This window comes from Dendrobates tinctorius, unplaced genomic scaffold (genome assembly GCF_039654945.1).
Source record: "Dendrobates tinctorius isolate UK_male_01 unplaced genomic scaffold, ASM3965494v1 ptg000021l, whole genome shotgun sequence".
Taxonomy (NCBI): domain Eukaryota; kingdom Metazoa; phylum Chordata; class Amphibia; order Anura; family Dendrobatidae; genus Dendrobates; species Dendrobates tinctorius.
The window spans coordinates 43,143,461-43,168,123 of NW_027361689.1; the positions used below are offsets into that span (position 1 = coordinate 43,143,461).

The following is a 24,663-nucleotide window of genomic DNA, read 5'->3' on the forward strand; positions in this document are numbered from 1 at the left end:
CTGTCCAACGCGTTTCAGAGACTCCTGTCTCCTTCCTCAGGGAATGGTCCTCCTTGGGGGTTATATATATATATAAACACATTTGTAGTTTTGCACAAATTGATCAAATTCTTCAATAAAACCCGAAAAACTCGATCTCGCTATTCAGACCCTTTGGAATAAGGGTATCTAGCATAAAAATCCGGCGGGATTCAGCACAGGACATTCATTTTATATGATCACCCTTGCGTGCCTACATGTGCCCAAGTTCCACACCCCTAACCACCATATTAGACACCGATCCAGCATGGTGACTGACAAAATGGCTGGACAGAGGACGTCCCATGAACTTCTTTTTGATATTCCGGATATGTTCATTTATCCTGGTTTTTAATGGGCGTTTTGTACGCCCTACATATATTTTTTGGCAGGGGCACTTTAGTGTGTAGATAGCACTCTCTGTAGTACATGTAATAAAATCCTCAATTGTAAATTCTTTATTACCCTCAGTAGAGGTATTAGTCTGTCGGCACACACAGCGATTTCTGCACGGAAAAAATCTTTTAAATTCTCCGTAAAAAGTACAGAGGATTTTCTTGCACGAATAACTGGTACAGTAGGAGCAATAATCCTCCCAAATTTAATCAATTTGTGCAAAACTACAAATGTATATATATATATATATATATATATATATATATATATATATATATATATATAACCCCCAAGGAGGACCATTCCCTGAGGAAGGAGACAGGAGTCTCCGAAACGCGTTGGACAGTTTTTTGGCCCTCTCTGCGGTCTGTAGCGGCTGCAGCCCGGTGTACCACGTGTCTGTGACGTCACGCAGGTCCTGCGCTGACGAGCACATGCGCGACTGTTGAGCACGAAGGACACCCTCTCTTTTTTGTCCGGAGATTGGAACGGTGGCTGCTACCGGCCAGAGCAGTACCGTCATAGATGTAACCGCGGACCACACTCACCCGGGACTTATGGATAAGCATTTGGACTATTGCTGCTCATCACCCAAGTGACCGTGGAATACTAACGCCGTCAATTACCGCCTCCTTTCTCCCTATCTCTCTTTTTGGGACGCCGTGGATCGTCTCATATTTAACATATGAGGTAATTATCTTATTTTATTCAAAGTCAGCACGCTGGTGTTCTAATTGTATTATTCTTGTTATGTGAGTCTGACATATTCTATTCTTATCTGGCTTTGTGCTTTTCGGTGGCATATTGTAAAGATGCATACTGGTTGGAGCCATTCTTTTCTATGAAAGTCCTCTAGGTGTTAACCCCATACAATTACAGTCTCTGAGCGCAATAGTAATTTATATATCCTGATTTACATTCTGACACTTGTGGTGACTATTTTCTTTTACTTATGCTGCTGGGTCTCTACATAATTGAGCGTCACTGTATCATCTTACAAATTATTAAAATCACCATTTTAAAAGAAATGAAAAAATAAGTACACTCTGTGTCACTGCATAGGCAAGTCTTTCAAAACATCAAATTATTCAATCCAGAATATAAACGTCATGCAGGAAAAAAATAATGAAAGAAAGAAAAAAAATAAAGGAAGAATAAAGGAAGGAAAGAGAGAACGAGAGAGAAAAGAAGGAAGGAAAGAAAGGAAGGAAGGAAAGAAAGAGAGTAAGAAAGAGAGAGAAAAGAAGGAAGGAAGGAAAGAGAGAGAGAAAAGAGGGAAGGAAGGAAGGAAAGAGAGAAAGGAAGAAAGGAAAGAGAAACAAAGAGAAAAGAGGGAAGGAAGGAAAGAGAGAGAGAGAAAGGAAGGGAGATAGAGAGAAAGAAAGAAAGAAAGAAAGAAAGAAGTAAAGGAAGAATAAAGGAAGGAAGGAAAGAGAAAGAGAGAGAGAGAGAAAAGAAGGAAGGAGGGAAAGAGAGAGAGAGAAAAGAAGGAAGGAGGGAAAGAGTGAGAGAAAGAGAGAAAAGAAGGAAGGAGGGAAAGAGTGAGAGAAAGAGAGAAAAGAAGGAAGGAGTGAAAGAGAGAGAGAAAGAGAGAGAAAAGAAGGAAGGAGGGAAAGAGAGAGAGAAAGAGAGAGAAAAGAAGGAAGGAGGGAAAGAGAGAGAAAGGAAGAAAGGAAAGAGAGAAAGGAAGGAGGGAGGGGGAGAGAGAGAGAGAGAGAAAGGAAGAAAGAGAGAGAAAGGAAGAGAGAGAGAGAAAGGAAGAGAGAGAGAAAGGAAGAGAGAGAGAGAGAAAAGGAAGGAAGGGAGATAGAGAGAAAGAAAGAAAGAAAGGGGGAAGGAAGGAAAGAGAGTAAGAAAGAGAGAGAAAGGAAGGAAGGAAAGAGAGTAAGAAAGAGAGAGAAAGGAAGGAAGGAGAGAGAGAGAGAAAGGAAGAAAGGAAGGAGAGAGAGAGAGAGCAAGAAAGAAAGAAAGGGAGAAGGAAGGAAAGAGTAAGAAAGAGAAAGGAAAGAAAGGAAGGAGAGAAAATTAGGAAGTAAGGAAGGGAGAGAGAACGAAAGAGAAAAGAAGGAAGGCGAAAGGAAGAAAGGAAAGAAAGAAGTGAAGGAAGGAAGGAAGGAAGGAAGGAAGGAAGGAAAGAGAAAGAAAGGAAACAAGGAAGGAAAGAGAAAAGAAGGAAGGAATGAAGGAAAAAGGAAGGAGGGAAGGAAAGAGAGAGAAAGAGAGAAAATATGGAAGGAAGAAAAGAGAAAGGAAGAAAGAAAAAAAATAAAGGATGGAAGGAAAAAGAGAGAAAAGAAGGAAGGAAGGAAAGAAAAAGAAAGAAAGAAAGAAAAGAAAAGGAAGAAAGAAAAAGGAGGAAAGGAAACAAAGAAAGAGGAAGGAAAGAAAGTAAGAGAAAAGAGAAAGAAATAATAAGAAAAAGAACGAATTGTCGTATTTTTATCACAACTTCTCTGCAAAATAAAATACAATAAAAAGTGATGAAACATTAGATGAGCCCCGAAGTCACACAGAACATCTAACACTATACACAGATTTTTTCCGCCTCCGTCCTCGCTGAGCTGCAGCACAATGACGCCGGAACAGCGGAGCCCGGAGCGCAATGTCGGAGCCGCGGTTTCTGGCTTTTTCCCGTCTTCAGAACATGGCGGGGTGAGATGAATGGCGCCATTTACACCTTGTCCCACAATAAACCAGCCGTCACACGGCCATGTGGAAGGAGAGACTCCTCAGCCAAGCTGCCGCTGCCACTGCCGGCTCTGCTACATCTGCCGTAAGGTAAAACGCTGTAAAACACCGGCGTTTGTCCCGTTTTCTGCATTACCTGCCCTTACCTGACAGGAGCCCTCACAGACAGCGGCAGCACCGTCCACCCCCGCCGCTGCACTCGTCTCTGCATCTCTGTGTCCTTCCGCTCTCTGCCCATCACACTATATAGTCCCACTTACCAGTTTTCCTACCAGGCCTAAACTTACTTATTGTGCAGTAGTGAAATATAGCATAATATCACTTATTATTGCACACAGACAGCAGCAGGCACAGCTGCATCTCTGTAAATACTATGTAGTCACTTTTTCCTGTCACTATCCTCCATCTTATGGACTTTATTTTTCTCCGCCTTTATTTGCTGGCCTGGTAATATGTAGACGCGTAATTAGCATTAAAAGTATATAGTAGCAATAAAGGATCAAATATTACACTACAGAGACTACAGGGACTATTCTACAATAACGGGTATCACTCCGCCGGGCTGTTTGGGACAATTACCATAGCAACGCGTTGTTCCTTGTCGCCACAAGAAGCACCGGGGAATGAGCGAGTGAGTGGCAGAAATAAGAACCAATCAGTTGCGGGAAAATTATTGTAGGCGGGGTTATTAAGAACTTGGCTAGCTAATCGGGAGTGTGGTAGTAGTAGCCACGCCTTCTGCAGGTTATCGTGGGCTGCAGAGGTGAGGAGAGCAGAGGGGGAGAAGTGAGCAGAGGAGGGGAGGAGAGGTGAGCAGAGGGGGAGAGGTGAGCAGAGGGGGAGAGGTGAGCAGAGGAGGAGAGGTGAGCAGAGGGGGAGAGGTGAGCAGAGGGGGAGAGGTGATCAGAGGAGGAGAGGTGAGCAGAGGGGGAGAGGTGAGCAGAGGGGGAGAGGTGATCAGAGGAGGAGAGGTGAGCAGAGGAGGAGTGATGAGCAGAGGAGGAGTGGTGAGCAGAGGAGGAGAGGTGAGCAGAGGGTTAGAGGTGAGCAAGGAGGAGAGGTGAGCAGAGGAGGAGAGGTGAGCAGAGGAGGAGAGGTGAGCAGAGGAGGAGAGGTGAGCAGAGGAGGAGAGGTGAGCAAAGGGGAGAGGTGAGCAAGGGGGAGAGGTGAGCAAAGGGGAGAGGTGAGCAGAGGGGGAGAGGTGTGCAAGGGGGAGAGGTGAGCAAAGGGGAGAGGTGAGCAGAGGGGGAGAGGTGAGCAAGGGGGACAGGTGAGCAGAGGAGGAGAGGTGATCAGAGGAGGAGAGGTGAGCAAGGGGGAGAGGTGAGCAAGGGGGAGAAGTGAGCAAGGGGGAGAGGTGAGCAGAGGAGGAGAGGTGAGCAGAGGAGGAGAGGTGATCAGAGGAGGAGAGATGAGCAAGGCGGAGAGGTGAGCAGAGGAGGAGAGGTGATCAGAGGGGGAGAGGTGATCAGAGGAGGAGAGGTGAGCAAGGAGGAGAAGTGAGCAAGGGGGAGAGGTGAGCAAGGGGGAGAAGTGAGCAAGGGGGAGAGGTGAGCAAGGAGGAGAGGTGAGCAGAGGGGGGGAGAGGTGAGCAAGGAGGAGAAGTGAGCAAGGGGGAGAGGTGAGCAAGGAGGAGATGTGAGCAAGGAGGAGAGGTGAGCAGAGGAGGAGAGGTGAGCAGAGGAGGAGAGGTGAGCAGAGGAGGAGAGGTGAGCGAGGAGGAGAGGTGAGCGAGGAGGAGAGGTGAGCGAGGGGGACAGGTGAGCGAGGGGGACAGGTGAGCAGAGGGTGAGAGATAAGCAAGGGAGAGAGGTGAGCAAGGGGGAGAGATGAGCAAGGGGGAGAGGTGAGCAGAGGAGAGGTGAGCAAGGAGGAGAGGTGATCAGAGGGGGAGAGGTGATCAGAGGGGGAGAGGTAAACAGAGGAGGACAGGTGAGCAGAGTGGGAGAGGTGAGCAGAGGGGGAGAGGTGAGCAGAGGAGGACAGGTGAGCAAAGGGGGACAGGTGAGCAGAGGGGGACAGGTGAGCAAGGGGGACAGGTGAGCAGAGGGGGAGAGGTGAGCAAGGGGGAGAGGTGAGCAGAGGGGGAGAGGTGAGCAGAGGGGGAGAGGTGAGCAGAGGGGGGCAGGTGAGCAAGGGGTCAGGTGAGCAGAGTGGGAAAGGTGAGCAGAAGGAGGAGAGGTGAGCAAAGGGGAGAGGTGAGCAGAGGAGGAGAGGTGAGCAGAGGAGGAGAGGTGAGCAAGGGGGAGAGATGAGCAGAGGGGAGAGGTGATCAGAGGGGGAGAGGTGATCAGAGGAGGACAGGTGAGCAGAGGGGGAAAGGTGAGCAGAGGAGGACAGGTGAGCAGAGTGGGAGAGGTGAGCAGAGGAGGACAGGTGAGCAGAGGGGGACAGGTGAGCAGAGGAGAGGTGAGCAGAGGGGGAGAGGTGAGCAAGGGGGACAAGTGAGCAAGAGAGAGAGGTGAGCAGAGGAGGAGAGATGAGTAGAGAGGAGCAAGGGGGAGAGCAGTTGAGCAGTGGGGAGAGGGGACAGGCGAGCGGGGCAAGAGGTGAGAAAATTGAAGAGGTGATCAGGGATAGGAGTATTTTTGGGTGATTCATCGGTAGTAATGGTGTGTTTAGTCTTAACACATTCATGTCAGGGCAATTTTTTATTCTAATTCTATTAAGGCCTTTTCACACATCAGTTTTTTCTGTCAGTCCAAATCCGCCAAAATAGCGGAAAACGGATCCGCAGTTGAACTGACAGAAACGTGTGCCAGCGGATTGGCGGATGTACGGATCCGACGATCTGGCAAATTTAAAGGAACCGTGCCTGGTTAAATAATAAAAAAAAAATATCGGTGATGTAGTGTTCTCCATGTCGCTGCCGAGATCTCGGGGGAGCCGGGGTGGGAGGAATGGCGCGGCTGAGATCTCGCGGGAGCCGGGACCAGGGGACATGAGCAGGTGTGATGGATCGCGGGAGGGATAACCTGGGGATTATCGCGGGATGTTAGTGCCAACCATCGCGCATTGTGGGGAGCAGACATCGCGGGAAGTGAGCGGTCCTTATCGCGGGATGTGTGGAGCGATCGCGCGATGTGGGGAGCAGGGATGACATGATCGCGGGAAGTCTGGAGCTGCGGTGACCATGGAAGAGAGAGAGAGAGATTTTTCTACCGGCAGCCAGACAGAATTGGGGGTTGAATCACTACATGGCGGATCCGCAGCCCGAAAAAACGTTGCAGGGTCCGTCTGGTCATGTCAGCGGACGGCAAAATCTTGGCGGATCCGCTGACATTCGGATGCAACGAACGACCATCAGTCAAAATCCACCAATAATGCTAGTCAATGGGGAAAAAAACGGATCCACCAAGAAAAATGGCGGATCCGTTTTTTCTCCAAAACGGCGGATTTTGACTGATGGTCAAAAACGGATGTGTGAAACAGGCCTAAGAGCCATAACTTTTTTAATATTCTATCCTCACATTTTCTTTTCAGTGTTTAAATAATATTTCTATAGACTGGGCTTTTACGGGCACAACAATGCCAAAAACACCTCATAGGTAGTTAATGGAGATGTCCATTGAGCAAACCCCCTGCAATAAATTTATTTTTAACCCATTCTTGGCTAGGCAACATTTTTTTTTTGTGCTATAATGTTTCCTCTTTTTCCAAGAACTTTTTTATTTATTTTTTTTCCTGTCGATCTAGCTGTTATTTGCAGGACAAGCTGTAGTTTTGTATGACACCATTTCATTTCACCATATAGTGGTACAGAGAAAAATGGTTTGTGCTTCGTTTTTTTTTTTCTTCCCCTTCTTCCCAGAGACATAACTCTAATTCTTCTGTCCGACATTGTGCTGTCTGTTTAGCACTGTCAAGAGGACGAGTAAGGTGGTAGACACATGAAGAAGGAGATGTAGGGCGATGCAGCACTGTGGAGAGGACGGGTGAGGTGGAAGACAGATGAAGGAGGAGATGTAGGGCGATGCAGCACTGTGGAGAGGACGGGTGAGTTGGAAGACAGATGAAGGAGGACATGTAGGGTGATACAGCACAGTGGAGAGGATCGGTAAGGTGGAAGACAGAAGAGAGAGGAGATGTATGGTGGTGCAGAACTGTGGAGAGGACAAGTAAGTTGGTAGACAGATAAGGGAGGAGATGTAGGATGGTGCTGTAGTGTGGAGAGCACAGGTAAAGTGGTATACAGATGAAGGAAGAGATGTAGGGTTGTGCAGAACTGTGATGATGACAGGTAAGGTGGAAGACAGTTGAGGGAGGAGCTATAGGGTGGTGCAGCACTGTGGAGATGACGGGTAGGGTGTTAGACAGATGCAGGGTGGTGTAGCACTGTGGAGATGACGGGTAGTGTTAGACAGATACAGGGTGAAGCAGCACTGTGGAGATGACAGGTAGGGTGTTAGATAGATGTAGGGTGGTGCAGCACTTTGCAGAGTATGAGCAGGGTGATAGAGAAAAGATTTAGGGCACTTCAGAACTGTGGAGCGCTGTGTGGGCGAGTGTGAGAAGCTTATTTTTTTTTGTAACGGATGGGCTGCCAGTGCATTGACTGGCATAGGGTGGAGGCTTTGCGTTAGCTCATTATTTCCCAATCTTCGGTCCTTACGGCCCCCAACACATCATGCTTTCAGGATTTCCTTAGTATTGCCCTGGTGAGAGAGCATATGGCGATTTCTACTGCCTTGATAATAATTCCATCACCTGTGCAATGCTAAGCAAATCCTGATCTTTTTGGGGACCATGAGGACTGAAGTTTGGGAAACACTGGTTTAGCGGCTGGACACAATTTTGGGCCTGGCTGCTGCATTCAGGGCGGATTGAAGAGGGGAGAGTGTAGTGCGATCCAGTAATCAAGACAAGACTGGATCAAAGACAGTAAGAGCTTTTGCAGTTTGCAATGTTCGAAAACAGCGGGTTCTGGAAATGTTTTTGGTTTGAGCTGACATGAACGTTAGTAGATGTTGGAAAAACATCTTCCTTCCCTAAGGAAGAAGAAGACCTCTTTGTTGGGGTGTTGGGAAAAGGACCCGTTGCGATCACCTGTTCTTCCTACTGATGCCTCCTTAATAATGAATGCTAAGCATGAGACTCCGTGCCTCCTGCGGTACAATAACACTTATTAGTCTCCCCCCCCATATTTCCAGCCAGTGTAAGAAGCAATGAACCAGATACAGAATCTACTTTATGACGCCCTAATAAAAACACAACATGTGGAGAGAGCTGCACTCGTCAAGATAAGAGAAGCCACCGCCCTGACCTCACCACCGGGATTCCACGTAAGAAGGTCTATGTGGCCGCGAGGTGGTGTAGACCTACCCGGATGAGTATCAGAGTATACAGATCTGTCTACATCTTATTTGTCACTATCCCATCTATGGTGGGTATATACAGGGGTTGGATAAAATAATGGAAACACCTGGAAACATCAACAAAAGTTAGTTTAATATGGTGTAGGTCCACCTTTTGTGGCGATTACAGCCTCAATTCTCCGAGGTATGGATTCATACAAGGTGTGAATTGTTTCCAAAGGAATTGCAGCCAATTCTTCAGTTAAAACACCCTCCAGTTCTTTGAGCGACGATGGCGGCGGAAATTGACGTCTAACTTGAATCTCTAAAATTGGCCATAAATGCTCAATAATGCTGAGGTCTGGGGATTGTGGGGGCCAGATGAGATGCTCAACTTCATTACAATGTTCTTCGTGCCATGCTTTAACGATTCTAGCTGTATGAATTGGTGCATTATCATCCTGAAAGATGGCGTTCCCCTCCGGGAACAGTGCTTGAACCATAGGATGCACTTGGTTGCCCAAAATGCCTAAATAATCTCGGTTGTTAATTCTTCCATGAAGGGATATCATTGGCCCCCCAGATCATCACAGAACCTCCGCCATGTTTTACGGTTGGGAGAAGGCAGTCTTGATGGAATGCATCTTTCGGCTGGAGGTCGGAAATTGGGTAAACGATGATTCGTCTGAGAATATCACGTTTCCACTGCTCGAGGGGCCAATTCTGGACGTTTCTACACCACTCTAAACGCATATGTGTTAACAAAATTTATCTAGGGGGGAATTGTGAAGTACAGTATTCAGATGTACGGAACATCTTGTTCTCCGTGATCCATTTTTGTGCTTGCGACGACATTTTGTTGTTTACGAGTTAAATTTTGTAACTTAACTAGATGAAAGTTCACGGCTGTTATGAAACAAGACTGTTCCAGCTTGTACAAGATATGAGATGGGACCCTAAATGAATGTGCTATTGTTCTATATTCTACGTCACGCAGCTGGGGACATATTCCGATTTTCTTGCAATACTATTGGCTTAAATGTATTACGATTCTATTGGTAGCTGTATACTTTGCATAATTAAGTAGAATGCTATGTAATGTGAGATTCAATAAACGGGGTTAGTGGTCTGTTTTGATCCTCCCATACAGAGACACATCTCCGTGTGGTCATTCTCAGTTGTTAGCAACATTCTGTGAACTAATTTGGAAATCACTGGATCAACCGTGAAGGGTTAATTTAGCCCTACCTCAACAAAACGTCTCGGCACAAGGGCCAAGTCTTGAGAACAAAGCTGGGATAAGGGATGAGCCTTGAAAATACAACTAAGAATTCATTTTCTGAATCTCATACCATTTCAGCACGCCTGCACATCAATAACTAGGTCTACTTTTCAACATTCCCTGGATTGCAACTTCCTTGGCTGATATACTAGATAGAGATCAGTATATTTTGTTGAACCCACTAAGTTGCTATGGTTGATTAATACCTACATATGCACAAGAGCAATTTAATACAATTAGTAATCACCTGTGGTTGTATTACAGTGTCTGGATCTGACTATATATATACAGTATATACATACATACACAGTGTCGGACTGGGGTGCCAAGGGCCCACCAGTAAGGCTGTGTTCACACACAGCGTTTTTTTAGCGGTTTTTACTGCGATTTTCGCTATAAAACCGCTAAAAATAAGCTGCACAGTCATTTCTATGCATTTTGCACTTTTTGTGCACATTGATGCGTTTAACGCGAAAAAAACGCATAGCGGGAAAAAACGCAGCATGCTCATTTACTTTGCGGATTTTTCCGCGGTTTTGGCTTCTTCCATGCGTTTAGAAACCGCAGCGGTAAAAACGCATAAAAAATGCATCAAAACCGCGCAAAAACCGCCGAGGAAAAATAGGTGCGGTTTCTGGGAAGGGATTCAGGTTTTTGTGCAGAAATTTTCTGCAACGTGTGCACTTAGCCTAACATTGACTCTTTTGGGGGGGGGGCCCACTATTCACCTGTATACAAATATATTACCCTTGTTCACAAATTTACCTATATCTTTATACAATAATAAACCGGGTAGTTTGGTTATTGAATGATGAGAGGTTGCTTTTCTATACAGAGTGAATCAAGTGAATTATGCCAAGTAGTGCCCATACATTGGGACTGGGAGCCAAGATCTGCACAGGCACCCACCGGGGGATTACCCTGTTACCCTATGGGCCAGTCCGAGCCAGTATATATATGAAGATCCCCACACCCACTGTGTATGAGAAGTCTATACCATATTTGATGACATGTATAGACTGTGGTACTACACCACTTTATGACCAGCAGGAACAGTACAGCCTCCATTTAGTGCGATTAAGGGCTATATCCATAGTCAATATAAAAGTAACTTTCTAATGTCCATACACCTTGTCTGACTAGTGGTTTAGGATATACCCATTACTCATCACTAAGTAGGTGTGATTATCACTAGCACTCACAGAGGCATTCAGTCCACTTCATGCATCTAAGTGTAGCTGTATGTTTGTTTTGTTTCTGTGTATACATTCTATACGGATTGAAGGGACAGCCGCCGTGGAGCGGGGCGCCACATCGCAAATCTAGGGTGCCAAACTCTGCTGTTAGGCAGGCCATCATATCTCAGGGCCTAACAGGTGGAGAGTTAACCCAATATTATATGTATTGACAGACCGCTTCCCTGATTCCTTGTCATTACCCTCATTTGGGCTGTTATTTTTGTGTTTTTTGAACATTTGTTTCAGTTTTTAATAATAATAAAATGTATATTTTTAAGGGTATTTTTACTCTTTGAGGTTTTTTTGTCTTTCGGACCCCCCCTTCCTGGTTCATTCATTTTGTGGTTTTACCACTATTCACTAGAGGAAACCATCTAACTTGAAGGATTTGGAGCAGTTTTGCCTTATAAAAAATCCTTGTGGCAAGATGTGGAAACCTCATAGAGACTTATCCAAGTCAACTTGCAGGCATATCAGCGTGGTAACAGTTCCTCTTTAAGATGGGTTGGAATATTCTTTCTCCAGTACATGCACCAATCAATCATTTGCGGATGTCTGACTATTCTCCTTTGGATCGTGTAGATGAACATTTACTGCTGCAGATAAAAACTCTAACTTACTGTTGTTTAAGGAAACAACACATGTACATAGCCTTACACTACTGTTTGTATTGAAGCATCTAATTCACATATAGAAAGGTCATTATGAAGGGAAGGAATGCAAGGTCAACTGTGACATTGCCTACTGTGATTGGTGGATCCTGTGCATTCAGCTGTTTAAATAGGTGTTACCTGTGATTGTAATTCTGCCTGGTGAAAACTCATCCTGAAAGAACAGGAAGTGTGAGTCTAAAAAAGCCCCAGTGGCCAGTGTGAAAATTGCAAGATTACTGATTTTGTAGATTAGATATGAGATAAATAGATAATAAATAGATCAAGATCGTGATATATAAAAATTGCAAATTAAAATACACATCTAATATATAAAGTTCAATGTGTGTGTGTGTATATTTGTATGTGTGTGTGTCCGGGATTGGCATCTGCACCGTCGTAGCTACAGCCACAAAATTTTGCACAGTCACACGTCTGGACCCCGAGAGCGTCATAGGGTATGTTGTGAGGCAAAATTTTAAACCCGCGCGTTCCAATTCACCAAACAATTTTGCCTATTATTCTTATAATTTCTATGGTGTTATCATCCATCTGTAAAGCTGGGAATAACACAATTTATTACCGTGCCAACACAGACCACCCTCTGACACAGACTGCAGGGGGAGCTGAGTATCACACAGGATAGGATTAGATACACAGCTCAGCAGTCAGTATCACACAGGAGAGGATTAGACACATGACTCAACAGTCAGTATCACACAGGATAGGATTAGATACACAGCTCAGCAGTCAGTATCACACAGGATAGGATTAGATACACGGCTCAGCAGTCAGTATCACACAGGATAGGATTAGATACACGGCTCAGCAGTCAGTATCACACAGGATAGGATTAGATACACGGCTCAGCAGTCAGTATCACACAGAATATGATTAGATACACGGCTCAGCAGACAGTATCACACAGGATAGGAGACAGTGTCACACAGGATAGGATTAGATACACGGCTCAGAGCAGATGGTATCACACAGGATAGGATTAGATACACAGCTCAGCAGTCAGTATCACACAGGATAGGATTAGATACACAGCTCAGCAGTCAGTATCACACAGGATAGGAATAGATACACGGCTCAGCAGACAGTATCACAAAGGATAGGAATAGATACACAGCTCAGCAGTCAGTATCACACAGGAGAGGATTAGATACACTGCTCAGCACACAGTATCACACAGAATAGTATTAGATACACGGCTCAGCAGACAGTATCACACAGAATAGGATTAGATACACGGCTCAGCAGTCAGTATTACACAGGATAGGATTAGATACACAGCTCAGCTGTCAGTATTACACAGGATAGGATTAGATACACGGCTCAGCAGTCAGTATCACACAGAATAGGATTAGATACACGGCTCAGCAGTCAGTATTACACAGGACAGGATTAGATACACAGCTCAGCAGTCAGTATTACACAGGATAGGATTAGATACACAGATACACATGCTGTTTATCAAAAGGCTTTTGAATGAGTTGAAAATAAAATACTATCAATACTTGGGTAATCGTTTAGTTAATTTGTGTTGCAAATCTGCAGTGTTGAATATATGATGTGAAATGTTTTTATGTGCAATATAATCATCATAATTTATTATAACTAACTACAGTTGGTTACTATGCCCAGGCAACGCCGGGCTCTTCAGCTAGTATATACAGTATACAGTGGGGAAAAAAAGTATTTAGTCAGTCAGCAATAGTGCAAGTTCCACCACTTAAAAAGATGAGAGGCGTCTGTAATTTACATCATAGGTAGACCTCAACTATGGGAGACAAACTGAGAAAAAAAAATCCAGAAAATCACATTGTCTGTTTTTTTTTCATTTTATTTGCATATTATGGTGGAAAATAAGTATTTGGTCAGAAACAAAATTTCATCTCAATACTTTGTGATATATCCTTTGTTGGCAATGACAGAGGTCAAACGTTTCCTCTAAGTCTTCACAAGGTTGCCACACACTGTTGTTGGTATGTTGGCCCATTCCTCCATGCAGATCTCCTCTAGAGCAGTGATGTTTTTGGCTTTTCGCTTGGCAACACGGACTTTCAACTCCCTCCAAAGGTTTTCTATAGGGTTGAGATCTGGAGACTGGCTAGGCCACTCCAGGACCTTGAAATGCTTCTTATGAAGCCACTCCTTCGTTGCCCTGGCGGTGTGCTTTGGATCATTGTCATGTTGAAAGACCCAGCCACGTTTCATCTTCAATGCCCTTGCTGATGGAAGGAGGTTTGCACTCAAAATCTCACGATACATGGCCCCATTCATTCTTTCATGTACCCGGATCAGTCGTCCTGGCCCCTTTGCAGAGAAACAGCCCCAAAGCATGATGTTTCCACCACCATGCTTTATAGTAGATATGGTGTTTGATGGATGCAACTCAGTATTCTTTTTCCTCCAAACACGACAAGTTGTGTTTCTACCAAACAGTTCCAGTTTGGTTTCATCAGACCATAGGACATTCTCCCAAAACTCCTCTGGATCATCCAAATGCTCTCTAGCAAACTTCAGACGGGCCCGGACATGTACAGGCTTAAGCAGTGGGACACGTCTGGCACTGCAGGATCTGAATCCATGGTGGCGTAGTGTGTTACTTATGGTAGGCCTTGTTACATTGGTCCCAGCTCTCTGCAGTTCATTCACTAGGTCCCCCCACGTGGTTCTGGGATTTTTGCTCACCGTTCTTGTGATCATTCTGACCCCACGGGGTGGGATTTTGCGTGGAGCACCAGATCGAGGGAGATTATCAGTGGTCTTGTATGTCTTCCGTTTTCTAATTATTGCTCCCACAGTTGATTTCTTCACTCCAAGCTGGTTGGCTATTGCAGATTCAGTCTTCCCAGCCTGGTGCAGGGCTACAATTTTGTTTCTGGTGTCCTTTGACAGCTCTTTGGTCTTCACCATAGTGGAGTTTGGAGTCAGACTGTTTGAGGGTGTGCACAGGTGTCTTTTTATACTGATAACAAGTTTAAACAGGTGCCATTACTACAGGTAATGAGTGGAGGAAAGAGGAGACTCTTAAAGAAGAAGTTACAGGTCTGTGTGAGCCAGAAATCTTGATTGCTTGTTTCTGACCAAATACTTATTTTCCACCATAATATGCAAATAAAATGAAAAAAAAAACAGACAATGTGATTTTCTGCATTTTTTTTTCTCAGTTTGTCTCCCATAGTTGAGGTCTACCTATGATGTAAATTACAGACGCCTCTCATCTTTTTAAGTGGTGGAACTTACACTATTGCTGACTGACTAAATACTTTTTTTCCCCACTGTATATATGATTTATCATAGATCTGTAAGCAGGTCACTTGGATGCAGCAATGCAGGCAATGAGTAAGCAGTGACAATCACCCGACACTACTTGTCTAACACAGAAACTAAATTTAGTTTAGTTATATATGAATATGCAAGTACACAAGTTATGGAAAGTAAATACAACTAGAGTAATACAGTAGGTTGTGACACTTGGTACATTATTATTATTATAGCACCATTTATTCCATGGCACTTTACATGTGAAAAGGGGGTATACATAATAAAAACGCGTAAAGTAGCCTTAAACAATAGTAGAAATAGCAGAGATGAATATCCAAACATATGGCAGAAAATAGCATATGGATACAGAAAGCTTAACCTTTAATTGGTCATAGTAATAAAATGTATATATTATGTGAAACAAAAAACAACCGAGGTGAAAAAAAACCCCCAAACCAACATGCAAAGGTGCATGACAATTAGTAGAAACACTGAAAACACCACACAGTAGGTCTGCTATATGAAGTCAAAAAGGCCTCTTCATTAATTATCACAGTGTGACCAGCAAGTGTATGGATGTAATATCTTATACACGCTATTAACTCATGTTAATCAACACTGTGTACAAATATTCTTTTCTTAAAAAGATAACAAATGTGATGTCAAAATGTACTCCAATCTTCAAACATCACTTTCATATATGACAGATCATGAGATAAATCCCCCTCATACAGTCAAAACACATGGTGGTGTTTTTAACAAATCGTGCTCTACAGCCCACACCCTAGTGTCTGTTAGAGGACCACAAAAACCAGACCTATACTGAGGAACTCAGTAGCTGCAATGATGGAGGCACAAACACATCATCATAAACCCCGGAACCATGCCGCCCCATTCAATAATGAGCATTCCTTATCACGGTTTGTCAGTACACGCCGGTTTGGATGAAAATAAAGTGTGATCATTTAGGCTCATTCAGCATGTGAAGATAAGTTCTATCACTCCACGAATAGCATTGTCAGATCTCCCCCATGTGCAGGGGAATCCCATGTCTCAGCGCCATATAGCAGGGAGCCCACAAAAACATAGGCGACATTGCTTGACCTCCGTAATGCGCAGCGTCTCCCAACACGTTTCGTCCTTAACTGACTCATCAGGGGAGTATAACGAGATGAATAGCTGCCTTACCGGTGTCCTTACCAGCGTGGTATAAATAAGAAAGCCGGGAGTGGCGCCACACAAGCCACGCCCCCGGCATGTGACGCACTTCCGGTCCACGGACCACATATCCTGTGTATGGAACGCACCGACGGCTTCTAAACCACAAGATCACCATGGAGACAAAGCAATTCTCCTGGATAGCCGCAAATAAAGCGATCCTACCTAATGGTCCATAGAAAAAACATGGAACACCATCCTCAACACAGAGTGGATGTTCCATGTTTGCTGTACATATTAGAAACACAACCCAAAACCAAATAATGGGAACTGAAATAAATGACAGCAATACAGTGACAGATAATCTATATTTAGCATGTTCATCATTGTCAGCAATTCCAAATGGCATGATTCAGGATCCCTATCGACTTTACATTAACCCCAAGAACCAGAGATGTCACGATGTCATAAACTGTATATTTTAAAATGAAAAAATGAAAAAAATGATGAAAAAAACCAGAAGAAATATCCAGTGAGTGATTTTTAACAGGAATTTTTTATCAGATTTTTTCTTTCTTATCCCAAGGAAAAAACAACTGGAAGAGAAAAATAGATTAACAAGGGAAAAATGCCAATCTAACAAAAAATAGGATTCACAAGAGTAGACCACTGGAGTTGGAATAACCGAGAGGCCTGGGCGAGCTGGCCTCAAGTATCCACCTCCTAAACAGGGAGTGTCAGGGGCAAGCCCAAGACATAGGAATACCTCAACAACAAACCGGGGGCGGCTCAAGGAATGTCATCTGAATAATAAATACAGTGGCATTTAAAAGTTTGGGCACCCCTGGTCAAAATTACTGTGTCATGATCCAGGACGGGATTTCACTTTGGCCCGTCCTGGTCAGACAGGGGGTTAATTGTTTCTGCCTCTCTCTGGCAGAGGGCGGCTATTTAATGCTCACTGGACCTGGGTCCGGTGTCAGTTATACTCCTGCCCTCAGCTGAGTTAAGTGACCTCTTGTATACGTGTGCCTTGTGCCCGATAACTTGCTTGCTTGTTTGGTTGTGATCCGATTCTGTCCCTGTTACGAGTTCTGCCTGACCCTCTTGTACTGCGCTACCTCTGCTTGTGACTCGACTGCTCTCTGCTCGTCCCTTTGGTACCGCACCGCCCTCTTGTGTATGACCTTTGGCTTCGTCTGACCTCCCATCTGCTTGTCCCTCCTGTACCTCGTTGGCCCGTATTGTGTATGATCTCTGGTTTTCCCGACTCTGAGTGTTCTTCCATCTTAGCAAGCAGGACGCTAAGCCCCGCCCCCCTGTGGTCACATGACCGTAGGTCCCGTGCCTGCTTGCTAATACTTCAGCGTGCAGGTCCTGTGCGTCTGTACTTTCCAGCTGTTACTGTCCCCGGGACCCCTACAGCACTGGTGAGTCCCTACTCAGCGGAGGCTGCATGCCGGCGCTGTCAGGATCCTGACATACTGTTATTGTGACCAGTTAAGCAAGTTGAAGATGGAATGATCTCTAAAAGGGCTAAAGTTAAAGATGACACATTTTCTCTGTATTTTAGGCCAAAAAAATTATACACTGTCATTTTTTACATTTTAAAAATTACAATAAGGAAAATAGGCCAATATAAAAGTTTGGGCACCCTGCATAGTTAGTACCTAGTAGCACTCCCTTTTAAAATATCACAGCTTGTAAACGCTTTTAGTAGCCAGCCAAGAGTCTTTCAATTCTTGTTTGATGGATTTTCATCCATTCTTCCTTGGAAAATTCTTCCATTTCTGTGAGATTCCTGGGTCGTCTTGCATGCACTGCTATTTTGAGGACTAGCCACAGATCTTCAATGATGATCGAATCGGGGGACTGTGAGGGCCATTGAAAAACCTCTAGCTATCGCCTTTTGACGTAGTCTATTGTGGATTTTGATGTGTGTGATCATTATCCATTTGTAGAAGCCATGCTGTTTTCAAATTCAGCTTTTTTACACATGGTGTTATGTTTGCATCAAGAATTTGTTGAAATTTCATTGACTCCATTCTTCCCTCTACCTGTGAAATGTTCCCTGTGCTATTGTCTGCAACACAACTCCAAAGCATGATTGATCCATCCCCATGCTTAATGGTTGGAGAGATGTTCTTTTCCTGAAATTCTATGCAATTTTATCTCTGCACATACCTTTGATCATTGCGACCAAAGAGTTTTATTTTAACTTCAACGATTCACAGGACTTGTTTCTAAAATGCATTGGGCTTGTTTAGATGTTCTTTTGCATACCTCTGATGCTAAATTTTATGGTGTGGGTGCAGGAGAGGTTTTCTTCTGATGACTCTTCCATGAAGGCCATATTTGATAAGGTGTCTCTGAACAGCAGAACAATTACTACAACTTCAGAATCTGCTAAATCTTTCTGAAGGTCTTTTGCAGTCAAGTGGGGGTTCTGATATGCCTTTCTAGCAATCCTACAAGCAGCTCTCTGAAATTTTGCTTGGCCTTCCAGACCTTATCTTGACCTCCACTGTTCCTGTAAACTGCTATTTCTGAATTACATATTGAACTGAGGAAAGGACAACTTGAAAACGCTTTGCTATCTTCTTATAGCCTTCTCCTGCTTTGTGGGCCTCCACCATTTTCATTTTCAGAGTGCTAGGCAGCTGCTTAAAAGAACCCATGGTGGATGTTTTTTCGCACACGGTTAGAGGAGGCTATGTGTTTCTAAACCTGTGGAATCTTCATCAGCTGGCCTTTCCTAACATTGAGGGTGAACAAGCCATATTCCTTACAGGCTAATTAAGGTCTGAAACCTTGGTCAAAGTTATCTGAGCACACAAATCTCCAAAGGTGCCCAAATTTAGCATTGGACCATTTTTCTTTTTGTAATTTTTAAAATGTGAAAAAATTACAATGTGTATTACTTTTTAGCCTAAAATACAAAACAAATGTGTCATCTTTAACGGGGGATCAAACTATTACTCTCTATAAGAAACAGCTATAAGATAAACTAGCTGTTCATTTAGCCCCAAAAGTTGCACTGTTTTCAAGTAAAAAATCCAATTACTTTCCTTTTGGAGAATAAGCTTACCCCAATTATCCCCCCCCTCGCAGGTGGTGTAATTTTATCAATACCAATAAAGGAAATCATTTTCAAGTCCCCATGATGATGCAGATTCATAATCTTAAACAATACAAGTCACATCTGGTACAGGAGGAGAGAGGATCCTGCCCGCGAGGGCTCACAGTCTACAAGGGATAGGTGAGGATACAGTAGGCGAGGGTAGAGCAGGAGGTAGAGGGTAGAACATTAAATGTGATACCTAATTCAGCACTCTATTTACAGATCTGGCAAAAATTAAGAGACCACTGCAGAGTTTTATAAAAATCAGCTTCTCTACATGTCTGTCAGCCATTCCATTCCAAGTGTCAGTTGAATTCCAACCAGAGTACACCTCATTCTACTTAATGTGCTTCTGATTAGGTGATCACCTGAACCAAATCTTATTTAACAAAGGAAAGTATAAAAAACCCTGCTGTGGTGTTCACAATCCTCTTGCAATAGGACAAGATGGATGGCAAAACAAGTGCTAGTAATATCCCAAAAGAAATAGAAATGAAAAAAATAACTTGTAACCAAGCCAAAGGAGTTGAAAAGAAAGTCTTGAGTGAGGAAAAAAAGGGCTTGATTCTGGCTTTACTAGCAGAGGGATACAGCAGGAATCATGTTGCCTCCATCCTTGAAATTTCTAAGATGGCAGTCCTTAACAACAAGGTCAAGCAGCAGACATTAGGGACAACAAAGCTGCAGACCGACAGAGGGCGAAAATGACTCTCCACCGACCGGGATGACCGTCATTTTATTCGAATGTCACTCAGCAACCGCAGGATGACATCAAGAGACCTACAATAGGACAGGCAAATGGCAGCTGGGGTGAAGTGCACGGCAAGAACAGTTCGTCACAGGCTCTTAGAGGTAGGGCTCAAGTCATGTAAAGCTAGAAAAAAAGCCTTTCATTAATGAGAAGCAAAGGAGCGCTGGCTGAAGTTTGCCAAAGACCATAAGGATTGGACCATAGAGGACTGGAGTAAGGTAATCTTCTCTGATGAGTCTAATTTTCAGCTTTGCCCAACACCTGGTGTTGATGGAGACCTGGAGAGGCGTACAAGTCACAGTGTCTTGCACCCACTGTGAAATTTGTTGGAGGATCAGTGATGATCTGGGGATGCTTTAGCAAGGCTGGGATTGGGCAGGTTAATCTTTGTGAAGGACGTATGAATCAAGCCGCATACAAGGTTATCCTGGAAAAACAGTTGATTACTTCTGCTCAGGCAATGTTCCCCAACTCTGAGGACTGGTTTTTCCAGCAGGACAATGCGCCATGCCACACAGCTAGGTCAATCAATGTGTGGATGAAGGACCACCACATCAAATCCCTGTTATGGCCAGCCCAATCTCCAGACCTGAACCCCATTGAAAACTTCTGGAATGTAATCAAGATGAAGATGAATAGTCACAAGCCATCAAACAAAGAACTGCTTACATTTTTGGACCAGGAGTGGCATAAGGTCACCCAAAAGCAGTGTGAAAGACTGGTGGAAAGCATGCCAAGACGCATGAAAGCTGTGATTAAAAATCATGGTTATTCCACAAAATTCTGATTTGTCAACTCTTCCTGAGTTAAAACATTAGCATTGTTGTTTCTAAATGATTATGAACTTGTTTTCTTAGCATTACTTGAGGTCTCCAAGCACTGCATTTTTTTGTTAATTAGACCATATCTCATTTTCTGAAAATAAATACATTTATTGCTTGGAAATTCGAAGACATGTTGTCAGTAGTTCATAGAATAAAAGAGCAATTTACATTTTGCTCAAAAATATACCTATAAAGAGAAAAATCAGACAAACTGAAAATTTTGCAGTGGTCTCTTAATTTTCGCCAAAGCTGTATATACACTGTCATTAATATTTAGCAGTTGGATGCCTAATAGGGCCTGTACATCTCAGTTTAACAGACGCCACTCCCAATACTCGGCCTGTCACCAGGAATGGACTGGGGCTGAAATTCAGCCCTGGCATTTGAAATCACACAGGCCCATGCTGTGCCCATCCCCAAGCACCAGTTGGGATATATTGCTACTAATATTACTGTGGATGGAGGAAAGCAAGATTTACTACAAGACCAATATTTCTAATGATACAAGTTGCCTACTGGGGTAAGTGACGGAGTCAGTGATTTTGTGCTCCATCACAACTCTTAACAGTATGGGTGTCTTGAGAACACAGATTCTGCTAACAATGTAGCAGACAATAGGCCCTTCTGGCATTTGCCAAAGCCCTGCCCGTCACCGTCGTACACTCTCGTAGGCACCTCTGTTTGTAACACTGACCCTAAAAGGGTCACCTGTACTTCACATTAGGCAGCAAGTCCCTGATATATGAGTCACTTGGCACCCAGTATATTCCTCTCACAGACCACCTTTATTCCCTAAAATACAGCCTCGGCCCACTGCCTGTACCATACGTCTAAGGGTATGTGCACACGGTGCGGATTCTGCTGCGGATCCGCCGCATTTCTGCAGCTGCGGGTCCGCAGCAGATTTAGGTGCGTTGTACAGTACCATTGTTTTCAACGGTAAACTGGAAAACGCTGTGCACATGCTGCGGTTTTGCTGCGGTTTACAATCCGCAGCATGTCAATTCTTTGGTGCAGAAACGCTGCAGTTTCACACCTCATCCATTATGAGGTGTAAAATCGCAGGCAAAACCGCAGATAAACCGCAGGACTTTTTGCGGTTTTCACTGCAAAATCCGCAGAGCAAAAAAACTCCATATGCACATAGCCTAAGCTGGAGGTAATGGCCCCATTCACACAGGATTTCTCCTTCAGCATGACAGACGTTCCGTCCCATCAAAGGATTTACGCAAGACTTTCGTTACTTGACCAGTGGACCTCATACATTAGATCTTTATCAGTTAAGTCTGGACATTGGGTCTTTACCGGTGAAGTTTAGATGTCGGTTGTTGTAAAAAAAACCACCAAAATCACTTAAAACAAATGAGTATACTTAACTAGAACACCATAGAGAAAAAACCCATAAACATATAATTTTATTACCAGTATATTAAAATTAGATAAATCACCACTAACACCAAAAAGGATGGGTAGGTTTTTAAAAGTTAAGAAATATTTTTCTCCCAGGGGATTATATGAATATTCTCCCAAATAATCCTATTGTAAATCTAGGATTACACAATACATATCAATAAATCCCGTTTAACTAACCCCATCATGAATCAGGCCAAACAAAAAAAAACACCCAAAACCAAAAAAGACTGATACACAAATATCGCTGAGTATCTAACAGAAAAATAATCAATTGCACAATTCTCAGAAGTGAAAAGTAGCTAGGCTGTTATGAATGGGCCACCGAGGAGGATGGCAGGAACAGGCTAAGAAACCAGAAGACCAGAGAGATTGGTAACTAAGCGGATTGCAGACCCCTGATCCTATCAACACAACTAGCAGTAGCCGTGGAGCGTTCCTACGATGCCCTAGACGCTTCGTCACAGCCAGAGAACTAACTAAGCCTAAAGACAGAAAGGTGAAATCTAAACTGCCCTGGAGCAGATCCCCAAGAAAAGATACTGTCTGCAACCACGCACAAAACCCTAAAAAAGTCCAACACTTCTAATATACAAAAAACCTGAGGCCACACGACCTCACCCCCGCTAGATCAGCACTCTGGTATAAACTGGAAGCAAAGCAAAAAGATACTAACATAACAGGGGGCTGAACAAGCTGTAACATATGAAGCAGGGCCCAGTGCTGCCCCCAGCAGGGGGCACGCTAAACCCTAGCAACAAAGCAGAAAGCAAAAAAAAAGGCACAACCAGATTAAATGCAAAGGATTAGCAAAAGAATCACTTAACTGAACCATGCAGATCAGGCAGGGGAAAAAAGAACTACAAATGCACAAGGAGGAAATCACTGGCAACCACCAAGAGCAGCCAGCTTAAATATATGCTCCCAGCCAGTAATCCCAGGTTCCCAATTATCGTCGTCAGGTGGGCAACTTCCATCAACCTGGCCAGCTCCACTACTCTCAGTAACCACCATAGGGAGTAGAGGGAGCTTCGGCTCAGAAATCCGAGCAAGGGAGTTCACAACACTAGGCTGTCTTAGGATAATAGGTGTTTTTTCTTTACTTAAGAACCAAAATATATCCAAATACTATACTGGCCCTAATACACAATTGTATTTTTGAGCTAATCAGTTATCCCGTAAACTGGGCCATACAAAAAGCTGGCTAGTCACAAAAGGACCACTACCTAAATGACATATGCATAATGCCAAATATCTAGTCTAGAAACTTTCCCTACCATATAAACTAATAAAATACAACTATAATAAAGTGCAATTGTGCTCAGAGACTAATAGAATATAGGCATGCTCTATGACCAATGGTCTCTAACATATGAACAGACAATGGCGCAATTCAATAAAGCATGCCAAAAAAAACATAATAGGTCACTTATTTGACTATTGTCCCAGTAACATCGTCCCTATGTGTTTCGCCCCCTCCTAGTGTAAGGGCTCATCAGGAGACCACAGATAGGAGTACGCCATAATGGCATAATGGTGGATTTGGGTATAGACGAGAGATGGCGTTTATCTATAGGGAGTTTACCATAATAATTCTAAATGTGAGTACTTCCACCTAAATTTTTACAAACCCCCACTAGCACCTTTCCAAACCTGGGTGCACATATTTACATATATACGATCCTCCCCAGGGTACCGCTGCATGGAATGCACGCCAAATTGTCCATGCCTCTCTTTCATTTCAAACAGAAATAGACTTTACAGGTGAATCCCCCTTACTTCCGGGCTAATGGAACGCAAATGCGTCCCACCGTCACTGACATGTGCATTGGATTCAGTCCCGCTCACTTGACACCCAGAGTTCCGGGTGCCTGGAACGCATATGCGCTTCAGACCTTTGCCGATATGCGCACTGGCTCACTTGCGCCCCAGGACGCTCGCAGCACGGCCAGCATACCCTGCAAAACACAACATACACCCCGGACAGAGCGCAACATTGGGATCATCAATTATTTTCTGCATACCACTTTTATGGGTCGAGAGGCAGAAGGAACCACAAATATAAATTATCATCATAGAAAAATAATCAGTTCTCTCTCAGAACAAAATACCCTATATCCACACAGATAAGTGGTATTACGTATCAGGCTAAACAAGAAAGAGGGTACTAGCCCAGAACCATAATACCCTCTCAAGTATAGGTGCATGTGACGCTGCAGATCAATAATACATCCACAGCCAAAAAAAACTCTTAGTTTAATATGGACAAAAAGGGTTAAACTATCATAAATAATATACACAACAGAGCTCAGATGAAGCAGGTATAGTTTTGTTGTTCATTTATACCTTTGGAACTCATGCTTTCCAACGCTTGGTCACTGAGCTTTGAAATGTGTTAGATGGCATAATGCACTTACAAAAACTCCAGTGGCCACACTTAAAGGTGCCCCCAGCTCTGTTCGTGAGCCAAGTTTCTACCTTTTCAGGGGGATTATAGTGGCTGTTCACTACATGATCTTTAATGGACCTCCCTTTTCTGTATGTTACAGAGGGATAA

The 24,663-nt window shown here is 43.9% G+C and overlaps 1 protein-coding gene across 3 annotated transcripts in view; it reads right to left on the bottom strand.

Moving 5' to 3' along the window:
• The window catches only part of LOC141083853 (protein FAM228B-like), a 725,331-nt gene that overhangs the window by 610,972 nt on the left and 89,696 nt on the right, over window positions 1-24,663 (bottom strand). The window contains exon 1 of one of the 3 annotated variants that reach the window (XM_073568324.1): window positions 2,945-3,085. The exons of the other annotated variants lie outside the window; for them this stretch is intronic. Within the exon in view, the coding sequence (XP_073424425.1) occupies window positions 2,945-3,085 (141 nt within the window). Of the gene's footprint in view, window positions 1-2,944; window positions 3,086-24,663 lie in introns of those variants that run through there. 3 annotated transcript variants of the gene reach the window in all.